Source organism: Lepidothrix coronata, unplaced genomic scaffold, assembly GCF_001604755.1.
Source record: "Lepidothrix coronata isolate B3197 unplaced genomic scaffold, Lepidothrix_coronata-1.0 Scaffold230, whole genome shotgun sequence".
NCBI lineage: Eukaryota > Metazoa > Chordata > Aves > Passeriformes > Pipridae > Lepidothrix > Lepidothrix coronata.
In genome coordinates, this window is record NW_016690410.1 from 375,193 (window position 1) to 395,865 (window position 20,673).

Sequence of the window (20,673 nt, forward strand, 5' to 3'; positions counted from 1 at the left end):
AAACACATCTGTTTCTAAACTATATATGCAGACTTGGTTAAAATAGGCTTTAAAAGTTTATGTATCTGGACTGCATCAGCTGGTCCTGCTAGGAATTCTGCAGTAAAAAAGTATCCTCTATCCACAGACAATTATACCAAAGCCTGTAGGCCAAGAAAGTGCAGAATATGTGATTAGAAGAATATGCTGAGGAGTAAGTACCATTTAGGTATAGACTTGTGTTGCAGAAATGATTAAATCCCTTAAATAATCACAGAACCTGTGTCAGAAAGATTTAATGCTTTATGTAATCTGCAGAACACGATGGCAGCTTTCCAAGAGGAATAGTTGTCTTGTAAGTCAGAGTAAGAACTATGGAACTGATCTTGACGTTATGTGTGAATGAGCTATCAGATGCTCGTGACGTTGCACTGAAATGTAAAATGTGGTGCTCTAACCTCAAGACGTTCCTTTTCCTGTCTGTTGAAAGTGTAGAGGAAAAAATAATCAAAAAGTTCTGACAGCTGCAGCTTTGGGCTTTTTTTGACACTTAAACAAACAAACAAACAAGAAAACTCCCTTTTTTAGTTTTTTTTGGCTGCAAATTTGATATGATAGGAATGCACCATTCATTTGAAGCCATATTAGCTGGCCACACTGTAACCAGAGATTACAGCGTGGGCTGTAGTGATAGATGCTGTTACACTGAGATTAAGTGGTCAAAGAAAAGCCATTTCATTTTTCAATCAGTTGAGAGGATTTCTTCAATTGTACAAATGCTATCACAAGCATGTATCTGACTCACCATTATTAGCCTCTACTTTAAGGAGCGGTGGAGAGCTTTTTATGTGTGCTAAGCTAATTTGCAAGGGACAGCTTCATTCTTTCTGTTACTAGCACAGGACTACAAACACTTAACAAAATAAGAAAAAGAGTGTGTTTAAGTTTAGCTGACAAGAGTTTAATCTGGAAAAAGTCTCCATATAGTACCAGTGTAGGCATAGTTTAAATGTATCCTGAGTTACAAAAATCTGTGTAAAATTACCGGAAAGGACTAAGCAGTAAGCTTCGTTGCACCTAGGTGGAACAGGAAACTATAAACAAGTTTTATTAAATGTGGTAAAAACTGTCGGGTTAGGATTAGGATTGGTGCCAGGAGCATAACTCTTGAATGTCTTTGTATCTGGGATTTAGAGGGGGCTGCATATTCTAGATTTAAAGCTAGGGTTCTTTTCAGCTGGAATGAAAGAGCATTCGGGTGGGGATTGTGAGTTTTTGTGCCATTTATGCTGTTGTTTCAGTTTGCAAGAGACTTGGATAGCAGTGATCATGTTAAATGCCTATCACTCATCTGGAGGAGCCCGAATGAATTTGTGAGTCACGCAGAGGAGGTCAGACACATTTTTGGATACATTGTGTTTGATGGGCATATTCACTGCTCAACACTAAAGCCTGTCTTCTTAGAAGATAATGATATTGATTGAGACTCTGTAAGAGCTACACAAACTCTGAGTTACTGTGTTGTAACTCAAACTGGTAAAATACCATGTTGGCCCTTTAAAATACAACCTTGTCCTTCTGTCTGGACAGCTAGAAGCTCAGGGTGTCAGACTTTAAATGGTAGTGTCAGACTTTAAATGTTAAGCATTCCCAGGTCTGTAGAGACAAGGTAGTGAAAAGTTTCAAGCTACCATTGGACATATGGTAGCCAGATTCACCACTAAAAAAATCAATGCATGATGTTTTTACTCAGTACAGTAAACTGATGATTTAAAGAAGCGTAACCTCTGTGTGAAATGGAAACGTACAGTTTGAAATTTGCTGTATTTTATGTAATGACTGAGGCAGAAAAAGACAGGGACTTTCTGTTAAAGACAGGTATTCAGATTTGATTATTTTGAGAAATAATCAAATTCAGAAGAAAGGGTAGTGTGTCTTAAAATTCTTCTAAAGGGAAGAGGCCCAATGGTTTGCTTTTAAAACACTGTTCTCATTGGAAATTCTTTTCTCATTGTGCTGTAGCGCTGCAGTGGCAGAATGTGGGTTTTCTAAAGTGAACTTCATATGATCAAAACAACCTCACGTACATACATGCAGTAAACCACACTCTTTTGGCTTGGTAGGACCAGGAACAAAACATATTTGTGGTCACAATCACAATCAACACTTCATTGGCAATAGCAGGCAATGGTAATAGAAAACAAAAACAGCATTATTCTATATGATCTAGATATCAAACCAGACGGGTACTATCCATAGTATTATTTAAATAATTTCTCTTCTGACTCATATTTACAGACTGGTCGTGGCATTGGCATTTTAATTCATATTAAATCAGGACAAGACTAAACATATAAACCAATGAGAGCCAGACACACTAAAACAATTACAATAAACAGGAGAAATTTTGGCATGGCAATGGAAAACAGCACAAGCATAGAACAAAATGTAAGATGGAAAAACAGTCTTTGGATAGTCACAACAACAACAACCTTTCAGTTTAACTTAAGAGAATGACACCACAGTCCAAATACTGGAAAACTATATTTGTTAGAATGTTCAGAATTTAAAGAATTTTCTATGGACCTCTTTCCTGTCGTCATGTTGCTTCACTCCCTTTAGGGAGTAGAAGTAAAAGTTCTGCTTCCAGCCTACTGTTGTAACAACCAGCCTTAATAATTATCGTGAGTATTAAACTGATTGACTGAAAGTATTCGGCAGGAGAAGAAAGACAAGGCAGAGAAGGCACTGAGGTACACACAGAGTACTGTGTTGCTGAGCTGGGGCGGACAGCAGTGACAAAAGCACACCCAGTATAAAGATCCCAGACAGACACATCACGTCACCTTTGCTAACCAAGCACAACCTCTGCCTGGGCCAAATAGCAAAGGTATCATCTCCTCTAGTGAGATCCTACGTCTTAAGTCTCTAGTGGTGGTTATTGTCTGCTGAAGTGCTGAAGTAAATGGCTCATTGGCACATTAGATATGTCCATGATCCAAAGCTATGTATGCACTTTCTTTTTTAGAAATGCGTTATTTGGAACAATAATTTCAGGAGGTTTTGGTGGGAATATGAAGAGGAATTTTCTTACATTTCTTTTGAGTGATCAGAGGAAATCTCACATATGACTTCATTTTCTTCTTTGCTTTGTTTCCAGATCTCACACATGTTCTCATTTCCACCATTTCTCCTGCACGCACAGTCACCAACTTTAATGGTTTTGTCTTGTTTTAATATTTTTTTCTGCTCTTCAGCTTCTCCTAGCAGCAAAGTGTTCTAGAATCCTTCAGATTCATTTCATTTGTGTTTTTGTTTTTATCTGTAATGCTTCCCCTGCAGCAGCCACTCCTCGTTCTAGTCAATCTGCCATTGCCAGCAGCATGGGAAAGCACAATTGTGAAGGAATACAAGCTTAGTCCAGTTGAGGAAATTAATCTTCTGGATTCAGAGAAAGGCATCAAGGCATGAGAGAATGTGTCATCTGTGAATTGTTTCATTTATGTAAAGGTGAAAAATCTGGGCTTGATTTCAGAGCCAGTGCTGTCTGCCCCTTGTCTTCTTTTCTGACCTAGCAAAGTCTGGGTGCGTAGTAAAGGCTGGATGCACAGGCTCAGCATTTTGAAATTCTGCTCTGATTTTGGAGGACCTAAATGTGGTTTAGAGAAACTTCTCTTTGCCTTCTCTTGCATAGCAGGAAGAAAGTTGTGTCTCGGGGCCCCAAAAAGAAAAATGGGATAAGAATCAAGTTGATGAAATCTTCAGTAATGACATTCACTAAGAAAATTATCTTCTGTGCATATACAGCTTTTGAATATCTCTAGTGGCCGAGACACTGCTGATGTGGGGCCTGATCCAAGCTCATTCATGTCAAAGAAGCTTTTCACTGCTGTAAACTGAAATTAGATTGTTGTCCCCCAGCAAAATCTGAGTGATGGTTTATTTTAGGGTGAGACATAATTTAACGTTCTGGCACGTTAAAAGTATTTGGTGTTATACTCCACACCTGAAAAGCTTCCAACAAAGTTCCACTAACAAAAAATGACAAAATATTGAAGAGGGAAAAGTAGGGAAAATGTCTGCTTGGGCGCTTTTTAAATTAACACAAAATAACTAGGGCAAGGCCACCAGGGCCTTTTTTTAACCCATTACAAGAGCTGCATTTGCAACTAAGGTTATGAACCCCAAGCGAGAGACAGTGCGCCATTGATCCCAGCTGGCACCTTCTGAAAGAAACTGTTGTTTGTGCCACAGAGGATGCTGTGGGCCCTCTCTGAGAAGGACTGGTGGTACTAGAACACCTGCTCAGCCCTTGTCTTTGGCTCTTATCCATGAAAACTTTTTTTTTTTTCCTCCCCTTACTAAATGGAAATGGAGGAAGTTTTAAAAGTCTCGGGAAATATGAATGTGAATCTGGTCACCCAATGTCTTTCAAGTTAAGTGCAAAAAAAAAGTGTTGCTTTCTGGATTCTCTTTAATTGAAATGTCCCTGGCCTTTCATTTGGTGCCTTCATTTTGTGTCCTACTCTACTGTCTACTGTAATTAGGCACTGTCTTTTCTTCCAGAGGCAATTCCATTTCAGCAATAACTAATATGCCTCTTGTTCTTTAGACTTGTTTATCTAGTTAAGTTTTAATAGTATGTATTTAGTAGTGGTTTTGAGCTAAAGAATACCCTTTGTGGTACTACAGTCAGGCCTGTACTACATGAGTGCCATAGCTGAAGTAATTTCTTTGGCTTCCCAGTCACCAAGAGTAGCACTATTTGCCCTACTGTACATTGGAAAACAATTTAGAGTTTGAGGACAGGAAGAAGGGCAGTTTGCTTTGTAAAAAGATAGGGAAAAGGTAAAGAGAATTGGAGGAAGGTGTTAAAAATGGCAAAGGTGGTAGGAAAGACCTAAGGTTTTACTGCAGAAATTGTGAAGAGTCTGTGGAGTCAAAGTTGAGATAAAAGGCAGGAAAACTACAGTTCTAACAGTGACAGGTCCCTTGCTGTCCAGAGGCGCCTTGTTTCTTCCTTCACTTTCTGTCAGCTCTTCCTGCCTGCTTGCTTACTGCAATTTTCTCACATGGCTGCATGGCAAGGACCAGGGAAAAAGCTCTGTTTTAATCCTGCTATCTTCTCCCAGCACCAGCATTTTGGAAGATATGGCACTGGCCTCTGTTACCTCCTCCTTCCCATGAACGAGTTCCCAGCTGTCTGTTTCTGTTCCTACCAGCTGCAGTGTCTGGTCTGTTTGAGTTTGTAAATTGCTTTGAGATCCTTCAAGATGAAAGGTTCTACTTAAGTGAGATCATTATCGCCTTCTACATTTCTCCACACCCTGTTCTTGGTTCAAGCTTCTTGTCTCATCTCAATTTGGGGTCCAGCACAGTGCTCAACATTCCCAGCTCATGGCAACACAAAGCTTACACACAAATTTCAGCTTCCAATGCGTGAGTTGCTTGATGCCTCTCAGAATACTTCAGAGCTGAAGGTTAAATATATGTATTTTCCTGAGCCAATGCCAAAATGCTTAGCACTTGCCACACTGAGATTGTACTTCTGCATTTGTGTCTGACTTCATCTTATTTTGTGTGCTTCAAGAGACTGTGGAGTTCTCTTCCTCCCACTTCTGAAGTACTTACTCATTCTAGGAAGCATTCCAGCTACAATGTTGTTTTGAGATCCTACATTGTATTCTTATAGCCCTACTTTGTTCATGTTCTTGTGGTTAAACTGTAAGCCTGTCGGGGCAGGGATTTTTCACTCCTCTCTGGTGTAGTGAACTTACAAAGGGGAACCCTGACAGGAGTTCAGAGAGCTCTCTGTTCAAAGACTCATAAGCAGTAACACAGTGTTTGGGCAGGAGAACCCTTTTTCTGTTCAGCTGCAAGTCTAGCTGTCGTCTTCATCTTCCATATTTTAATTGGCTAGTGAGAGAGTTTTTCTCTGTATAGTATCTATGTGTTTTTATTCCCTATGTCATTCACATTCCAGTGAAATTTCCCTCTTTCCTATGAAAGTGAGGTCATCTTAAACCTGTGTTTATGATACTGCAGTCATTTCCATGGCAGTAGACTATGATATCATCAGTGGAGGATTATGCCTTTCCTATGTGTGTTAGCAATTAAAAATTATGGTTTGTGAGATAAAACTAGTGTTTACCAAGCTTTTAGGTTTAGTCCATGTGAAGCTGGGAAACTATTGCTTAATTCTCTAGAGAGTTCACTTGGGTAATGGAGTAAATGAATCCAGAAACATTTTGATCCTAGCAGGTGATATGTTTTTGGGGTGTATTTTCCTAATGGGAGAAGAAAATCAGCTACTCCATCTTGTGTTGTCTCGCCTGGCAAAGAACACTTGTCTGAAACCCTGTGGTACTCCTTATGGTTTTGTTATTCAAGGCTACTTAAATGCTTGACTTAAAGATTCACAAAATTGCCAATTTTCTCATTAGGCTGGCATTTTTCACCTTTGGAGGTCAGTAAGCTATTAGACACTACCCACAAAAGGAAAATCACGTGATCATAAGTCTTTTCATCTTTTTAATGGGTGTCCTATTTGCCAGCTATCAGTAGCTGAATCTCTTTGTTCAACCTTCCTAAGGATGTACATGCTTTCTAATGGGTTGCTGACAGTAGAGTCCAGTTTCAACACTGTGATGGCAAAAGAAAATTCATCCATTTAAAATATAGTGTCCAATGCTAGAACAGTTGCTAATGCTGCAAGATGAGAACAGTGGATTTACAACATAATTTACTTCATCCCTTCAAATACTTAAGAATTTTTAAGCCAAGAAAGTAGACTTTCCTAAACAAGAGTGAAGAGAAAGGGGAAAGACATCAGATGAAAATTCATAGAGAAAGTACATTGTCAGTCAACGTATTACCACACGAGACAAAATTTATAATACTTTTTTATTAATGTACTTTAATTTCAGAAATACACAACACCTCTGCACATTTCAGCGTCTGTTTTCCCACCTAACAGAACTGAACTCTCATAAAATATCTGTTCAATCAATCTGGTTAAGACCATTAGGAAAAAAATGTCCAAATGATGTGCCCGCCCTAAGTGTGTATTAGGACTTGCATGTGTCCAGTTTCACAGAAAGTCTAGGATGTGAAAGCGTTCTTCCCAAAATTATTACCATGTTAGTGATTAGAGTGGAAAGAAATTCCATTTCCCATAGTCATTTGTGCAAATGGAATCAGGGTGGAATAAAAAGACAGATAGACAAAATTACTATATGTAGTTTTTGGAAACTGAGATTACTAATGCTGTAACAGACCTGGCCCTTATTTCAGGTGAAGTTACAGCACCTCCTGAGTGTGCAGCTTCCCCATCATTCTGCATTCGGGCTGAGGCTTCATCTGTCCTTGGAAAACCCAGAGCGATACCTCTCTTAGAAGGAAATGAAAAGTCAGGAAACAATAACATTATGATCAGGGAAGAGGCTGTTGGGATAAAAGTTTATTTACCAATTGCCCAATATCAACATGTGGAGTAAGGGGGTTGTGTTCATTTCCACTACAGAAAGATGACATTTTGTCTCAGGAATGCACTGTAGGATATGGCCACAGCTTCACATTGTAGCATCCCACTTTACAGATAGAACAACTGTCGCCTTTTGCTCTCTGTAGGGTTCTTAGGCATCTGAGCAGTTCCAAGTAAATAGCATGCAAAATGGCAATTCACGGAGCACTGGCATTGTCAGTACTCCAGGGTATTCCTTGGGCTTCTGCTGTATCCCAATGACACAGATGGAATATTATGTTATGAATATATCTATAATTTCTAGCCCCAAGGAATGCTATTACCATGTAACTCCCACAGTTTTTCTATTGATTTGATTATTTTCCTGCTATTGCTGGAAATTCTTTTTGACTATTTAAAATAAAACACCTCTTGCCTTTTCAATCTGGAGGTGTTTGACGCACAAGAGTCTGTACGGTCAAATGGGAATTTATCTAAAGGAACTCCTTTGAAAGTATTTGTCACAATAAGAAATTGTTAGGCACTGTATTTTAACACCCAACACCGAGGATACTGTATTTTCTCCTCCTTTGTGAGCAACAGAATGGTATGATTAATAGTTCTGTCTTGTTAATGAATTACTTACTGGCTGTACTGTTAATGGAAATAACCATTTTCCTAGATTCATTTCTAGACGTAAATATCTTTGGGTGAATTTCAGTACTCTTGACAGTAAAGAGCTGCTGGCACAAATCAAAAGCTGCAATAAAAATCGTACAGAGTCAATGGTAACAAATTTGTGTAAAAACGCTCTGGGCAGGCATATATATTATGTTGCCTCTAGGAGCTGTCTGAGCTGTTCTTTCCAAAGGAGCTTACCAGTAAGGTTTTGTTTGCTTGTTTTATATGGCTCCAGTTGTTAGCTCCTATATCAAGCTGCAGTAAGTTATTTGATGCTGACAACCTGACTCCCTTAAGGATCCTTGTATCATATACTTTGAGCCTGAAGAAAATAAAAAATTATTTTTCACTAGTATGCTGCCTAAGTAGGTGCAGCTTTATAGAACACGTTGATCTTTGTGACAACTAATTATAAAATAAGAAGGTGGTAATGTTCCTGAATATATCAGCGTGTTCTCTTCTGTGTTTTATTCTCCTTTCCATTTCTGAATTTAGTATATTTTTCTCCTTTTTTCCTGTACTAGATTACTAGTGTGTCATCCCTGAACCATGAAATTTCCCCTTAGTTGCCTTCGCCTCTTCTTGTTGTCTTTCTACATGACATTCTTACAGTGTACTTCTGGTCTGTATTGGTCTTTTCCTACCTCTCATCTCTCAAAAGATAACTTCTGCTTTCAAAGAATCATAACTCTGTTTCATTAATTTATTCTATTCATCACTTGCTGTACTTCCTGTGTTCTTTCAGATCCCTGTTTGTAGAAAATGCATAAACCTTGGTAGTATAAACAGCAGAAAGAAAAAAACTTTGGTCAGAACTGAAAATAAAGGATAAGCAAGTTCAGTACTCATGTGAAAAGACAGGCATTTTCCATATTCTTAGCTGTAATGAGAGTGAATATACCTTCCTTCCAATTGTCTGATCCTGCTAGTATTATTGATGGGGAATATCCTGTTAGTATTGTTCAATCATTTTTAAAATACATTTTCTTTCTTTTTTTTTTCCCAGAAAAGGCAAAGTAAAAAATGACCTGTTGGGAAAAAGCAGCGGTTTTTCTGGAACTTATATTACTCCATATAGAGGCGGCAAAAAGAGCAGATTTTTCTTCAGTTTTTGCTCCCTGTTGCTCATTAAATTCTGTGCTTTAATGGAGACATAGGAGTTGTCCATTGGTAGGCATCAGAATCCAGGATTATACAGAATTACACCTTTCTTTCTGGTATTTAAGGATCTACTTTTCCCAAGGGAACTTAAATAATGAAAAAGGTAAAGGTACTTACCTAGAGGAGATTCCAACCTGTCCCAGCAGACTTAACCTTGGCCAGCGAAGCCCACACACACCCCCCCGCACACCCTGCACATTCTCATCTTTGCCCTACAAGCCTTAATGTTACTGTAATCCAAGATTTTATTTGATGCCTCTATAATTAGATTGAACTTCAGAGAACAATTTTTATATCAGTGAATCGGCAGCAAGATAGTTTCAAAGTAAAAACTTGACCAAAAATTTAGACCTGAAGTGGTCAGGCAGTTGGACTTGATGGTAGTTGTAGGTCCCTTCCAACTGAACTATTCTATTCTATTCCCATATAATAAATATAAATATATTTAAATATATTTATTGCATTCATTATCTATGATACACTGATTAAGTATATGTAAACAAAGTATTGTTTTGATTATACTTTTAATTCATGACCCATATGGGTTCTGTAAGAAGCACTATACTTACAAACTTGATGAAAGATATCACACTTGTCAAAATTCCTATGCTTTTAGAACAACATCTTATTGAAAAAAATTGTTAATATTTGGACCGCACTGTTACTTTGTCTTGACGACTGTGTAGTGAGAGCACATCTATGATGTTGCTCCTAATATTATAATTTAGAAAGCACAATGTGCTTGTGTGCAAAATGCCAGTACTTAAAGGTGTAGGGAGATTATTTTTATTTTTTACCTGTAAAAGATGGACAGCGAGATTTTGTATGGTAGGTACCCTGTTTTCTGTATGATAGCAAAGCAGAAGCACAGATCACTTTTTTTGATTTTCCAGTATATAAAAAAATCATGATGACAAGAACAAGGACCCTGTGGCCTATTGAATCAACCATGTTATTTCCACTTTGTTGTCTGATAAATCCTTTTTTTAAGAGGTATAGAAAAGATTAATGTTCACATGTCTTGTTTATCTTAATCTATCCTTGGGCATATAAAGATTGCTCTTTGCTTGGGTTGCAAAGGTTGTTTTGTTTTATATTGGGTTTCTTTTCTGCTTTAGCCCTGGTATTTCATCATGATATAATGTTCTGCTCAGGAACTGTAGGCAGCCTGCTTCAGTCCTGGGTGAGCACAGCGTGTTTCAGAGACAGTGTATTCTAACATTGCCATCAGATTGCATTGAAAATAATTATGTAACTGCCATTCCAAAAATAATGTAATCGAGAGACATCAATGAAGAACAACGTGGGAGGCAAATAAAGCTAGAGAGTAGCAATTCTGAAAATTTCCACAATCTTTCTTAAATACAAAACAGATGTTTGGTAAGAATGATGGAATGTTTGCTGAGACTTAAATATCTGAAGATAGCTTTATTTTTGTTTGAGTTTTTAAATCTCTTTAGACCTTCAACTTCAGAATTAAACATTCCACAGATTATGAACTCATCAATGTTGTGCCCACCTTTTCCCCAAATTTAACTGCTGATGGTGTGAGGAATTATTACAGGTTTGTTGTTCCACGAGAAAGCTTTTTACTTTTGGTAATTAGTCAAATAAATAACTTCACTGAGTTGAAGATTTCATATTCGTAATATAATTCAGGAATTTTGATGTCCTGGTGATATCATAACTTCACTGAAATGCAGTACAGTGCACTACCGTAAATGCTTCAGGGCATTCATCTGGATGCCTTTATATTTGTTTTATCTTTTAATATCTGGGAAGGTAACATTTGGTTCTGCACTAAGGGTCAACAGAAATGTTTGTTGAAGTTCTTACAGTGCTGTGGACGTCTCATTCTATGTGTTACAAGTTTCACTCTTTTTAAATTGAGACTGTGATTGCACATATAAGAAGATATGACCCTTATGACCCTCCTACATCTCATTACAGCCATTCATTTAATTTTCTACCTTGCTAGAGATTTTCTACAGTTATTTACATACTCAGTAATGTGATCTACAAAACCATTTGTCTATTAAAATATATATATATTTGTGTTTCATAAAATACATGTTTTCTACATGGAAAAACTGATTGAACAGATTCCTGCTGCTTCGCACGAATTCATCATTCACTTTTTTGTGTTGTGGTGACAAACTGTATTTGATGTAAAACAGGTTTAAAAAAACCCTCTGCATGAGTAATGGGGTAAAACTTTTGGATCTCACTGGTCTTCAGCACTGTCCTGCAAAAAAAGGCTTCTCATTAAGCATCAATTATTGTGCCTGATACCAGCTTGGGTAGTGTTTCTGCAGTGTTCACTACTGTGGGCTAGAGAGAGAAGCCAGACTATCAAACATCCAAGCAGTAAGCAGCAGTATCTTAATTGTCTGAAAAGTTTTTTTGTTTTTTTTTGTTTAAAGAAAACCTTGTCATGTTCAGGGACATAGGAGGAAGAAAAAATAGAGATTTTCTATGATTCGTAGTTGGTTTTCAGTCATTAAAGATCTGAAGGGAGGCTACAAACCTAGAACCAGATTGCTCCATGCTTAAACCAAGCTGCAGTTAACTAAATTCCTGAGGTAATCTTTTTAGAAATCTTGGAAGTTTTCTACTTTACAATAAGATGTTTTAGTGGATGATTAAAAGGGGTGAAAACATAAATGAGTCAAGAACATCAGATTTTGAAAAGATTGTGGTCTTTTTGCCTGTGTGTTATGGATACTTTCCCATAGCACATGTTCAAATCTTCAAAATGAAGCTAGACAAAACAGACCAAGGCTAAACCAAAATGTTAAGCCAGATCCAAAAGAGGTCTGAGACTTTTTCACCACAATGTTGTATTAATATTAGAGACAAGAACTATTCTCTCCTTTGTATTTGTTCAGTTCTGAGAACCATGAAAGGCCAGTAAATTATATGTACTAGACAGTGGCTAGTTACACCTACTCTAGTCTCACTGGGATTTTCCCCATTCTAGGGAATTCCCAGAAGGGGAGAAAGAGTGAGTTTTGTTCAGTAATGCAAGGAGAACAGAATCAAAGCTAAATTCTAGACCTTTACATTATATTCCTTTTTATTAAGTAAATTTTTAATTCAGTATTTCTGCTGCTATTTTCATACCTCTGATCATCTTCACCTTTCTTGAGGAATTAAAAAAATCTGAATGTTTCTTTTGATACTATTTAAATGACAATCATCTTAGGTAATGTGATCTCTAATCTAATGTACAAATTCTCTTCTCCTCTGACTTGCCTGATGAGAATATTATTGGGGCTTTTTTTGAGAAAGATGTTCATGGGCTTTTCTATTTTCCTTTCTTGTGCATGTCATTTCTCAGAAAAATACTGATACTTTATGCTTTTCTTCAATATATCTAATGAGCTAAATATACTGTACTACCTAAGTAAACCTTAGCTGCATGGCATTCACTGTTTTCAACACACAAAGTAGTATGAAATATAAGTTCCAGCTTTGGCTCGGGGCAGTTCTGGGTGTACTGCTGCCAGCAGAGGCTCTCCTGCTCATCCCCTCATTTTTTCAGGCCTCCAGGTTCTGGCTCACCCTGGCTGCTGTACAATAAGTTGGACAAATTTGCTGATCCAAATAAAAATTACCTTCTGAAAAAAACCATTTTGAATTAGAAAGCTCCATAAGCAATAAAAGCAGTGCAAGAGAAACAGTGGGAAAATGCTGCCGAGGAGAAGGCATAGTTTTGCATCAGCTTAAGCTGACGGCAGTAATACATGTTTGTAGTACTTGTAGTACTTTGTTGAAAACAATGAACAGACCCTGGTTAGGTGTCAAGAATCGGAATGATTAATTTCAGGATTAATTTATGCAAATGCTGCTTAATATACATCTTTCCCTTTCCCTTTCTTCATTCTTCATACTTTCTGAATATGATCTAGTCACTGCTTAGATGGGAACTTTTCAAGAAAACCCAGATTACCGGGGAAAGGGTCATTAATGACTCAGTATGTTCTGCTTTCACCTCTGATTCAGTGCTTCAACACAGTAGTAAAGGGTTCTGTTCTGGTTTTAATGCCATCCTTCCCGAGGGATGTCTGTGTGAAAATACAAATGCTAATCAGCTCTAGCCTCTAAGGGAACTTGTGGCACACACTTACTGGAAGAGAGGGTTGAAGTTACTGCGGTGGTGAAACTCTTATGTGTGTACCTTTATTCATCCCAAACCCCTGAAACGTAAGTGGATGTACGATTCCTCATTTGTCACGAACAAATGTGGGCAGCTTTGCTCTATGCTTTACATTTTGTAAAAACTCAGTTGAAATTCTGAGTGATTATATTCCTTGTTTGTAATATCCAAAGTAATTCGGGATGTTTCAATCTGAACTTTCCTCTATAAATACAATTCAGTAATACAATGTACAGTTTGTAAAACATACAGTAATGTTATTATACATCTAATAAGTGTTGGGGATTTTCAAATTTAGTTTCTGGCTGTTCATAAGACATGGCAGCTTAGTACCCTTTGCACCATTTATCCCCTCAAAGCTGATCAGAAGTTGTCACATAAGCAAAGAGAAGTCTGTTGAATAGTAGCTTATTTGGGTTTTTCAGGTCAGTGTTTTCAAATTACGTCAAAGTTGTAAATGGCTTTACAAAACATTTTATGTAACAATTCTGAAAGCCCGTGTGACAGTTTTTCTAATTAACTTATTTAGCCTGGTTTTGGAGTAACATTAGCTGTTTCATCACTTTTAGGCTATTTTGAGTATTCTTTGTGGCACCATCAATAAGCCAAGAATTTTTAGGGTTTCTTAATCATACAGATTACTCATCACTGCTTGCTTCTAACAGAAGCCTGAAATGCTCATTAAAATTGTCTGATGTGTATCAGAAGTTAGTATAGTTGCAGAATTAAATGATGAGAGAATAGCATTATATTAGAAAAAAAAAATCTTAAATGCTGGTTTCAGTGAAAGTGAAACCTCCAGGCTTATATATAGATCAGTTATCTGAATTTGTTTAATATGGAAAAAAAAATAGGCTTCTGGAATGGAGAACTGGTCTGGCAATCATGCCTAAAATGAAGTAAGGTGAAGGGTTTGTTTCCAGTGAACTACAGGAACCTGCTGCTTGTTCTTGCTTAGTCTGTTTAGCCTATTTTTAGAATTGGCTAATTATAAATCACTATTCCACCTTGATCCTTTGCCCTTTGCCTTTTGCCTTTCCATCAACACAATAAAAAAGGTCATATCCCCATCTTCCACAAGCTGTTTGATTCCCACAAGCAGTTGTTATGCCATGCTGCTTGAAGCACTGAGACCCAGATTCTCCTCTCACCAAGCCTGTTTTTTCACTAGTGAAATTATGATGCTTCCACTGGAGTTGCATGTTGATGCCAACATAAAAGAGAGGAGAATCAAGTCATAGTCTGGCCACTGTTAAAACAATAATATTTATGGTTGAACGTACTTTTTGAAAATGCATATGAGCTCTGAGCAGTGCTATTAACAGAAGTGTGCTGGGGTGTCACACTTGTTAATCTTTGTCTAAAAATGTATTAGCTTTTTGTGGAAGAAAATTCTGTTTAGAAAAAGCTATAATCTTTGAAAAAAAACCAACCTGAAGAATGAAAATAAATCGAGACTTAATACCATTTTCATACTGCAGAATTTAAATGAGAAGACAGTATGAACTAGCGGTTTCAGCTGATCTCTTATTTTTGGTTTTGCCACTGGCTTCTTGACTGACCCAAGGCATGAAAAGGCAAAATGCCTTGACTAAGTTCCATACCTGCAAAACAGGAATAATGATGTCGTTCTGCTTTTTAAGGTGTAGTGAGATCTGTGGATGAAAGGAATTATACAAGAGCTACTGTTAGTATTTTATTACCAAGGCTGGGTGAAACATCCCTTCCTTACTGAATGGCACAGAATTTTAGACATGTGTGTGCAGTACCCGGGCACTGGCTGAATAGGAGCTTCCTCAGCTAAGTTTTGTGGCCTTCACTCTCTGCTCCACAACCATCTCTACTTGGCTTCCAGTGGTGAAAATGGTGATAAATTACACATATTACCATTAATTAACATTATTTATCTATTACTATTTATCAATACTATTTATTATTACACCTTGTTGCCTGAAACTGTACAGCTATTCAGATAGATGCTGGCTGTGGGCAAACAGTTATTACTTAGCAATCCTTTCCATATATATATATATGTATATGAGGTATGTACAAGTATATTTCTAAAAATCTGTTAATTTTTATTTAAAATTGTTTAAACATTTCCCAACAAAATGTTCCCAGCTCTGCCTCTCTGGAAATGGGTGCTATTAGCTGAGTGTGTGACTCTTCTGGGGTTTATCTGTGGTCACCCACACAAAATAAACCTGCCAGCTCTGTACTGTACCCTCGCACTAAAATCTGGGGTGCTTTGCTAGTGGATGTCCCTACTTAGAGTCTGCATCCGTACCTGGGTCTCTCTAGAAACTGTAACTACTGATGAAGCACAGACATGTAACAACTCCTTCAAAGCCAAAATCTTAATTTCTGGGACTTTGGGACTTACTTGACTTTCCTAGATTCATTTTTGGGTTTTCTTGATTTTTTTAATGATCTTAAACCTTTGAACTGATGAATGCTGGAATTGAAAATTAGAGGGAGAAAAAAACATTTGCTTTCTCCTGAGCATTTAAAGTGAATTAGGCTCTGCTCTGTCATTAATTCCATGAGATTCTGCAAACACCCTTATGCCCCGAAAGTTACAGCATAAACTCAGATGTATTCTTCATATCAAGTCAAAAAACAATCTGTAGCGATTGCCTAGTGCAGAAGTATAGAATCATAGAACATTCAGGGTTGGAAGGAACCTTAAAGATCACCTACTCCCAACCTCCCCTGCCATGGGCAGGGACATCTCCCACTAGACCAGTTGCTCAAGGCCTTCTCCACCCTGGCCTTGAACACTGCCAGGGTTGGGGCATCCACCACCTCCCTGGGCAACCTGTTCCAGTGTCTCACCACCCCCACATTAAAGGATTTCTTCCTAATATCTAATCTTTTGTTCTGAACTGGCGATTTTCACAGAATCACATAATGATTGAAGTTGAAAGGGACCACAGTGGGTCATCTCCTCCAGCCTCCCTGCTCAAGCAGGGTCATCCTAGAGCACATTACACAGGATTGCATCCAGGCAGTTCTTGAATATCTCTAGTGAAGGAGAGTCCACAACCTTTCTGGTTCTGTTTCAGTGCTTAGTCACCTGCAGAGTAAAGAAGTTCTTCTTCGTGTCTGGGTAGAACCTTCTGTGCATCAATTTCTGTCCATTGCCTCTTGTCCTATTGCCTGGCACCACCAAGAAGAGCCTGGCTCCATCCTCTTGACACCCACCCTTCAGATACTTAGAGATTTTGATGAGATCCCCTCTCAGTTGCCTCTTCTCAAGGCTGAAAAAGCCTCGCTTCCTCACCCGTTCCTCATAAGAGAGATACTTCAGTCCCTTAATCCTCTTTGATGTCCTCCACTGGATCTGCTCCAGAAGCTCCATATCTCTTTTGTACTGAGGAGCCCAGAACTCAGTTTTTGAATTTTGAAGCTGTTAAAAGGTTTATTAGTAAAAAGATGTTATAAGTTGACAAGCAGAGCTGAAGTTAATCTCTTCATCGTTAGGGCAGATTCTTCTGCATTCTTTTACTCCCCTTCCTTCCCCGTGTTCCCCTTTTATCCTGCAGACTTCTGGGAACCTGTCTGAGGTAACTGTCATTGACTGAGCAGGTTGCTAGTATTTACACCATAGGATGCCTTCCATTCCCATGTGTTGTGAACTTGCTTGGAGCTTAAGAGATTTAAAATTTACATTTTTAAGCCTTATACCTGGAATGTGTGGCTCAAGGAGGTGGAAATTTTGGTCGAGTGTTGTAAATGAATCTTTGAGTTATGTGCTTTAATAGATGTGACAAAAGTCAGGTAGTCTTTTGCATTCAAAGAAATTCCTCCAAATAGTCTCGGGAGTGTTTTTTATTCCTTTCAACTTTTCCTGGAGATAGCAAAGCATCTGGTAGGGTTAACAAAATTACAGTTTTGTTTTCCTTTTTCCAAAATGGAAATGAAACCAGAATACACTTCTGATGGCTTTCGGCTTGTATTAGTGCATCTGGTTCTGGGCACCCATCCCCAGAAGAATGTAAATGTAATTGGATTAGATTCAAGAAACAACAAAATGCTGAGAAGTTGTAAAGCTTGATTTGTAAGAGAAAAACTTAAAAAAGAAAAATGTTAAATATGTACAGTGTGCCTGAGTGACAGCAGAGGGGAGGACAATTTTGGTAACGATTACAATTCTGAGGGGTGTAAACACCAACAGAGTGAAAAATTACTCAAGGATGGTTCAGGAAGGTATAATTAGATGTAATGGAATTAAAAGAACTATATGTAAACTTGAGCTGAATGTTACAGTTGAAAAGCCATGAGCAGTGAGACCTATAGATTTATTATTTATCTGTATTGAGTTAGCCCTGGAGAATCACAGTGAGGGGTCAAGTGCTTCTTTTCCTGTAGAAACATGGAACATGAACGAAAGAAATTCAATCCCTTTATCAAGTAATAAACAAGAAGCTTGACTGGCTGGCATATAAGGAATAAACTTGAACAAGTGGGATGTGGAATAGAGACCCTAAAAGGTCTTTTGAGTATTTTTTAGTCTTACTGGCTGACTGTTGAGCCATTTAGGATTATAAGAATGTAACTCTTAATTTGAAGATGCTTGTTATTTTCAGTCGCTAATATATGTAAATATTGCTTTAATTGGAATAGCCTTACTACACGATTGCCAAAAGCTGGAGAAACTGTCCTTGGACATAAGTTTTTCATTGGTTTTGGTGGGAAAGGAGCCAACCAGTGTGTCCAGTCTGCTCGACTTGGGGCCAACACCTCGCTGATCTGCAAGGTAAGCACTGACTTGCTCTTGGATTACAGCTGAACTAAATATTCGTGCAAGTTCCAGTAAAACTTTTGATCACTTAAAGAAAAGGTTTAGATGTCTTTTTAGATTTTTTTTTAATCCCTCTCTAATTCTCTTTTCTTTTTCTTATTTCAGCTATAAATTTAAGCATGGAGGAGGCTGTTTTAAGAACACTGCCAGAACCAGACTAGTTGGCTAGAAATCTGGCAGGAATTGCATGTAGAGAAGGATTGCAAAACTTAGATTGATGTATCATGGAAAAGAGAATTGGAGAGACTTAGAGATACTCAAAATTCAAGTAATCTTGATTAGCCCCTCCTCTTTATGTTCCCCACTGTTACAGCAATCAGCACTTCAAATTTGAGGAGGAATGTAAAACTTTGTGCTTTGAAGGTTAAATCATTATCTCATTACCTGAGATTAAGACGACATGTTCATGTCCGAATTTTAGTGCCTTTGTGTGCTATGGGATATTTTTGCCTACTTTTCTGAAACATCTGGTATGCAGCAGTTCTAAAGAATGGCTCACAGACCATGGGGCTGATTCGAGTTGGCAGATGCTATATTCTTGCAATGCTTTTCTTTGATTTTTGTCATTAAACATTATAAGTTTTGAGTGATCATTACTTCAGTTAAGATCAAATTTTCTCTCTCTGTAACTTTATTGTCTATCCTGTGCTAACTGTGGATGAAACTTCAAATTGACTGGACGTACTTTGGTTTTTGCCATAGCTGGGGAGGATGCTAAATTTGTTGGATCATTGTCTGTCAGGGATTTTTTGAGAAGTACTGGAAGCATCTCAAGGAAGCCTTTCTCACTGGTTTTCCAATTCAATATTTAGACTAAAGAATGTTGGCTTTAAATCTAGATTACACCTGCAAGCATTTCTGTGGGTTGTTATCACTAGTTGTTCTTCTGTGGGGTTTTTTTTTATATTGGCAATGTTTGTGCTTCTGTGATATTGTGTATATTTGATCATCTTTGCATTCAAGAACGATCAGATTCAAGTACAAGATGAACTGGCAGTGAATTCCTTGCTAACATTTTCTGCTAAATGTTAAAGGGTTTTTTTTCCACTGCAAGTGTGAATTTTGCTTTATTTTTTAATGGTCTAGCCTTTGCTCGGTGCAATGGAAACATATGCATTCATAATAAAATCTAGTAGCTATTCTATTTTCTAATTTTTTTTTCAAAAACATATTTTTTTAAACATATTTCAGTAAAATCTAGTCTCCTTTCTTTCTTTCTCTCTTTTCTTTCTTTCTTTCTTTCCTTCTTTCTTCTTTCTGTTGTGTATTTATTGGAGAAAAGAAACAGCAGAGAATGACTCGATATCTGTAAATGTTACCAGGGTTTTTTTAATTTTAAAAGTTAATATTTAGTTTTTTAAAATGACACTTTATTGCCTCGCAAAATGGTCTTATCTCATAGAAGTCTCATATCATATACATTCTTATATGTCTGCATTGATCAATGAGACATAGTATAAACTTTCTTGCTGAATGAGTCTCTACAATTAGATTATTCTTACTTCAACCAATAATCTTAAGTATTCAGTGGTTCTTTAAGCCAGATTGCTCCTCATACACACATGCACACACTCTCTCACACACACAAGCACAGTGCTCAGAAACGTGCTTCTGTTTTGGTCATATTTCCTGACATTTTTTATCCAGTAGAGGTGCAAGAGTTGCTCCTACAGTCTGAAGTTCAGGGAATGAAATCAGTATTAATACTAGACAGATGTTCTGTTGGAGTGTGGCATCCTCTTAGGAGAACTATAATTTAGACAGAGGATGTCCTCAACAAGAGTAGAGGTAGACATCTCTGACCAAGTGAGAAGGCATTCTTAATACTTCAGAGCTTTAGAACACGAAAGGACCAGTGATTGGTGAAGGTTTGAGAGAGAGAGTTTTAAAACTGCTTACAGTTCTGACTAGACATGCCACAGAATGCTGTGGAATTCAATGTAAAAACCAAGTACTGATTTTGGGTGGTGGAAATGCAAACAGTGCTTCCTGCTTGGATGTCTCTGCAAGCGGCTGCTGTTACTCTGAGTTATTGATACGTGTTACAGTAACAGGCTTCAATTTGCTCCCTACAGTAAAACAATGTACTGATGGAATAGTTACAGAGAAATGTGAAGGATTCCTGTCAGGGTACTAAAGGATCTAAGCAAATAAATAGATCACTCATGTTCATAAAAGAACACTGTTGCAGTACTGAAAAATCAGCAGTGTTCTTGAGAGAATCCAAACTCCCCAAACTATTTGTTTTCTTTTTTCTTCTTGTCATGACTGTTACCAAAAAAAATCTGTTAAACATCCTAGATTAAGGTGGTGGAGGGATGTTGGTCTGCAAGACATTGTATGTGCTGGTAAAGGTCCTGGTTTACTTCTGACAAACAATTTGGAATGATCTTCGTTGTATGTTGCTATCACCAGCCTGATATTGCA

The 20,673-nt window shown here is 37.7% G+C and overlaps 1 protein-coding gene across 3 annotated transcripts in view; it reads left to right on the plus strand.

Moving 5' to 3' along the window:
* The window catches only part of RBKS (ribokinase), a 70,585-nt gene that overhangs the window by 1,385 nt on the left and 48,527 nt on the right, over positions 1-20,673 (plus strand). For all 3 annotated transcript variants that reach the window (XM_017834227.1, XM_017834229.1, XM_017834228.1), the window contains exon 2: positions 18,069-18,201. In XM_017834227.1, the coding sequence (XP_017689716.1) occupies positions 18,069-18,201 (133 nt within the window). The remainder of the gene's footprint in view (positions 1-18,068; positions 18,202-20,673) is intronic.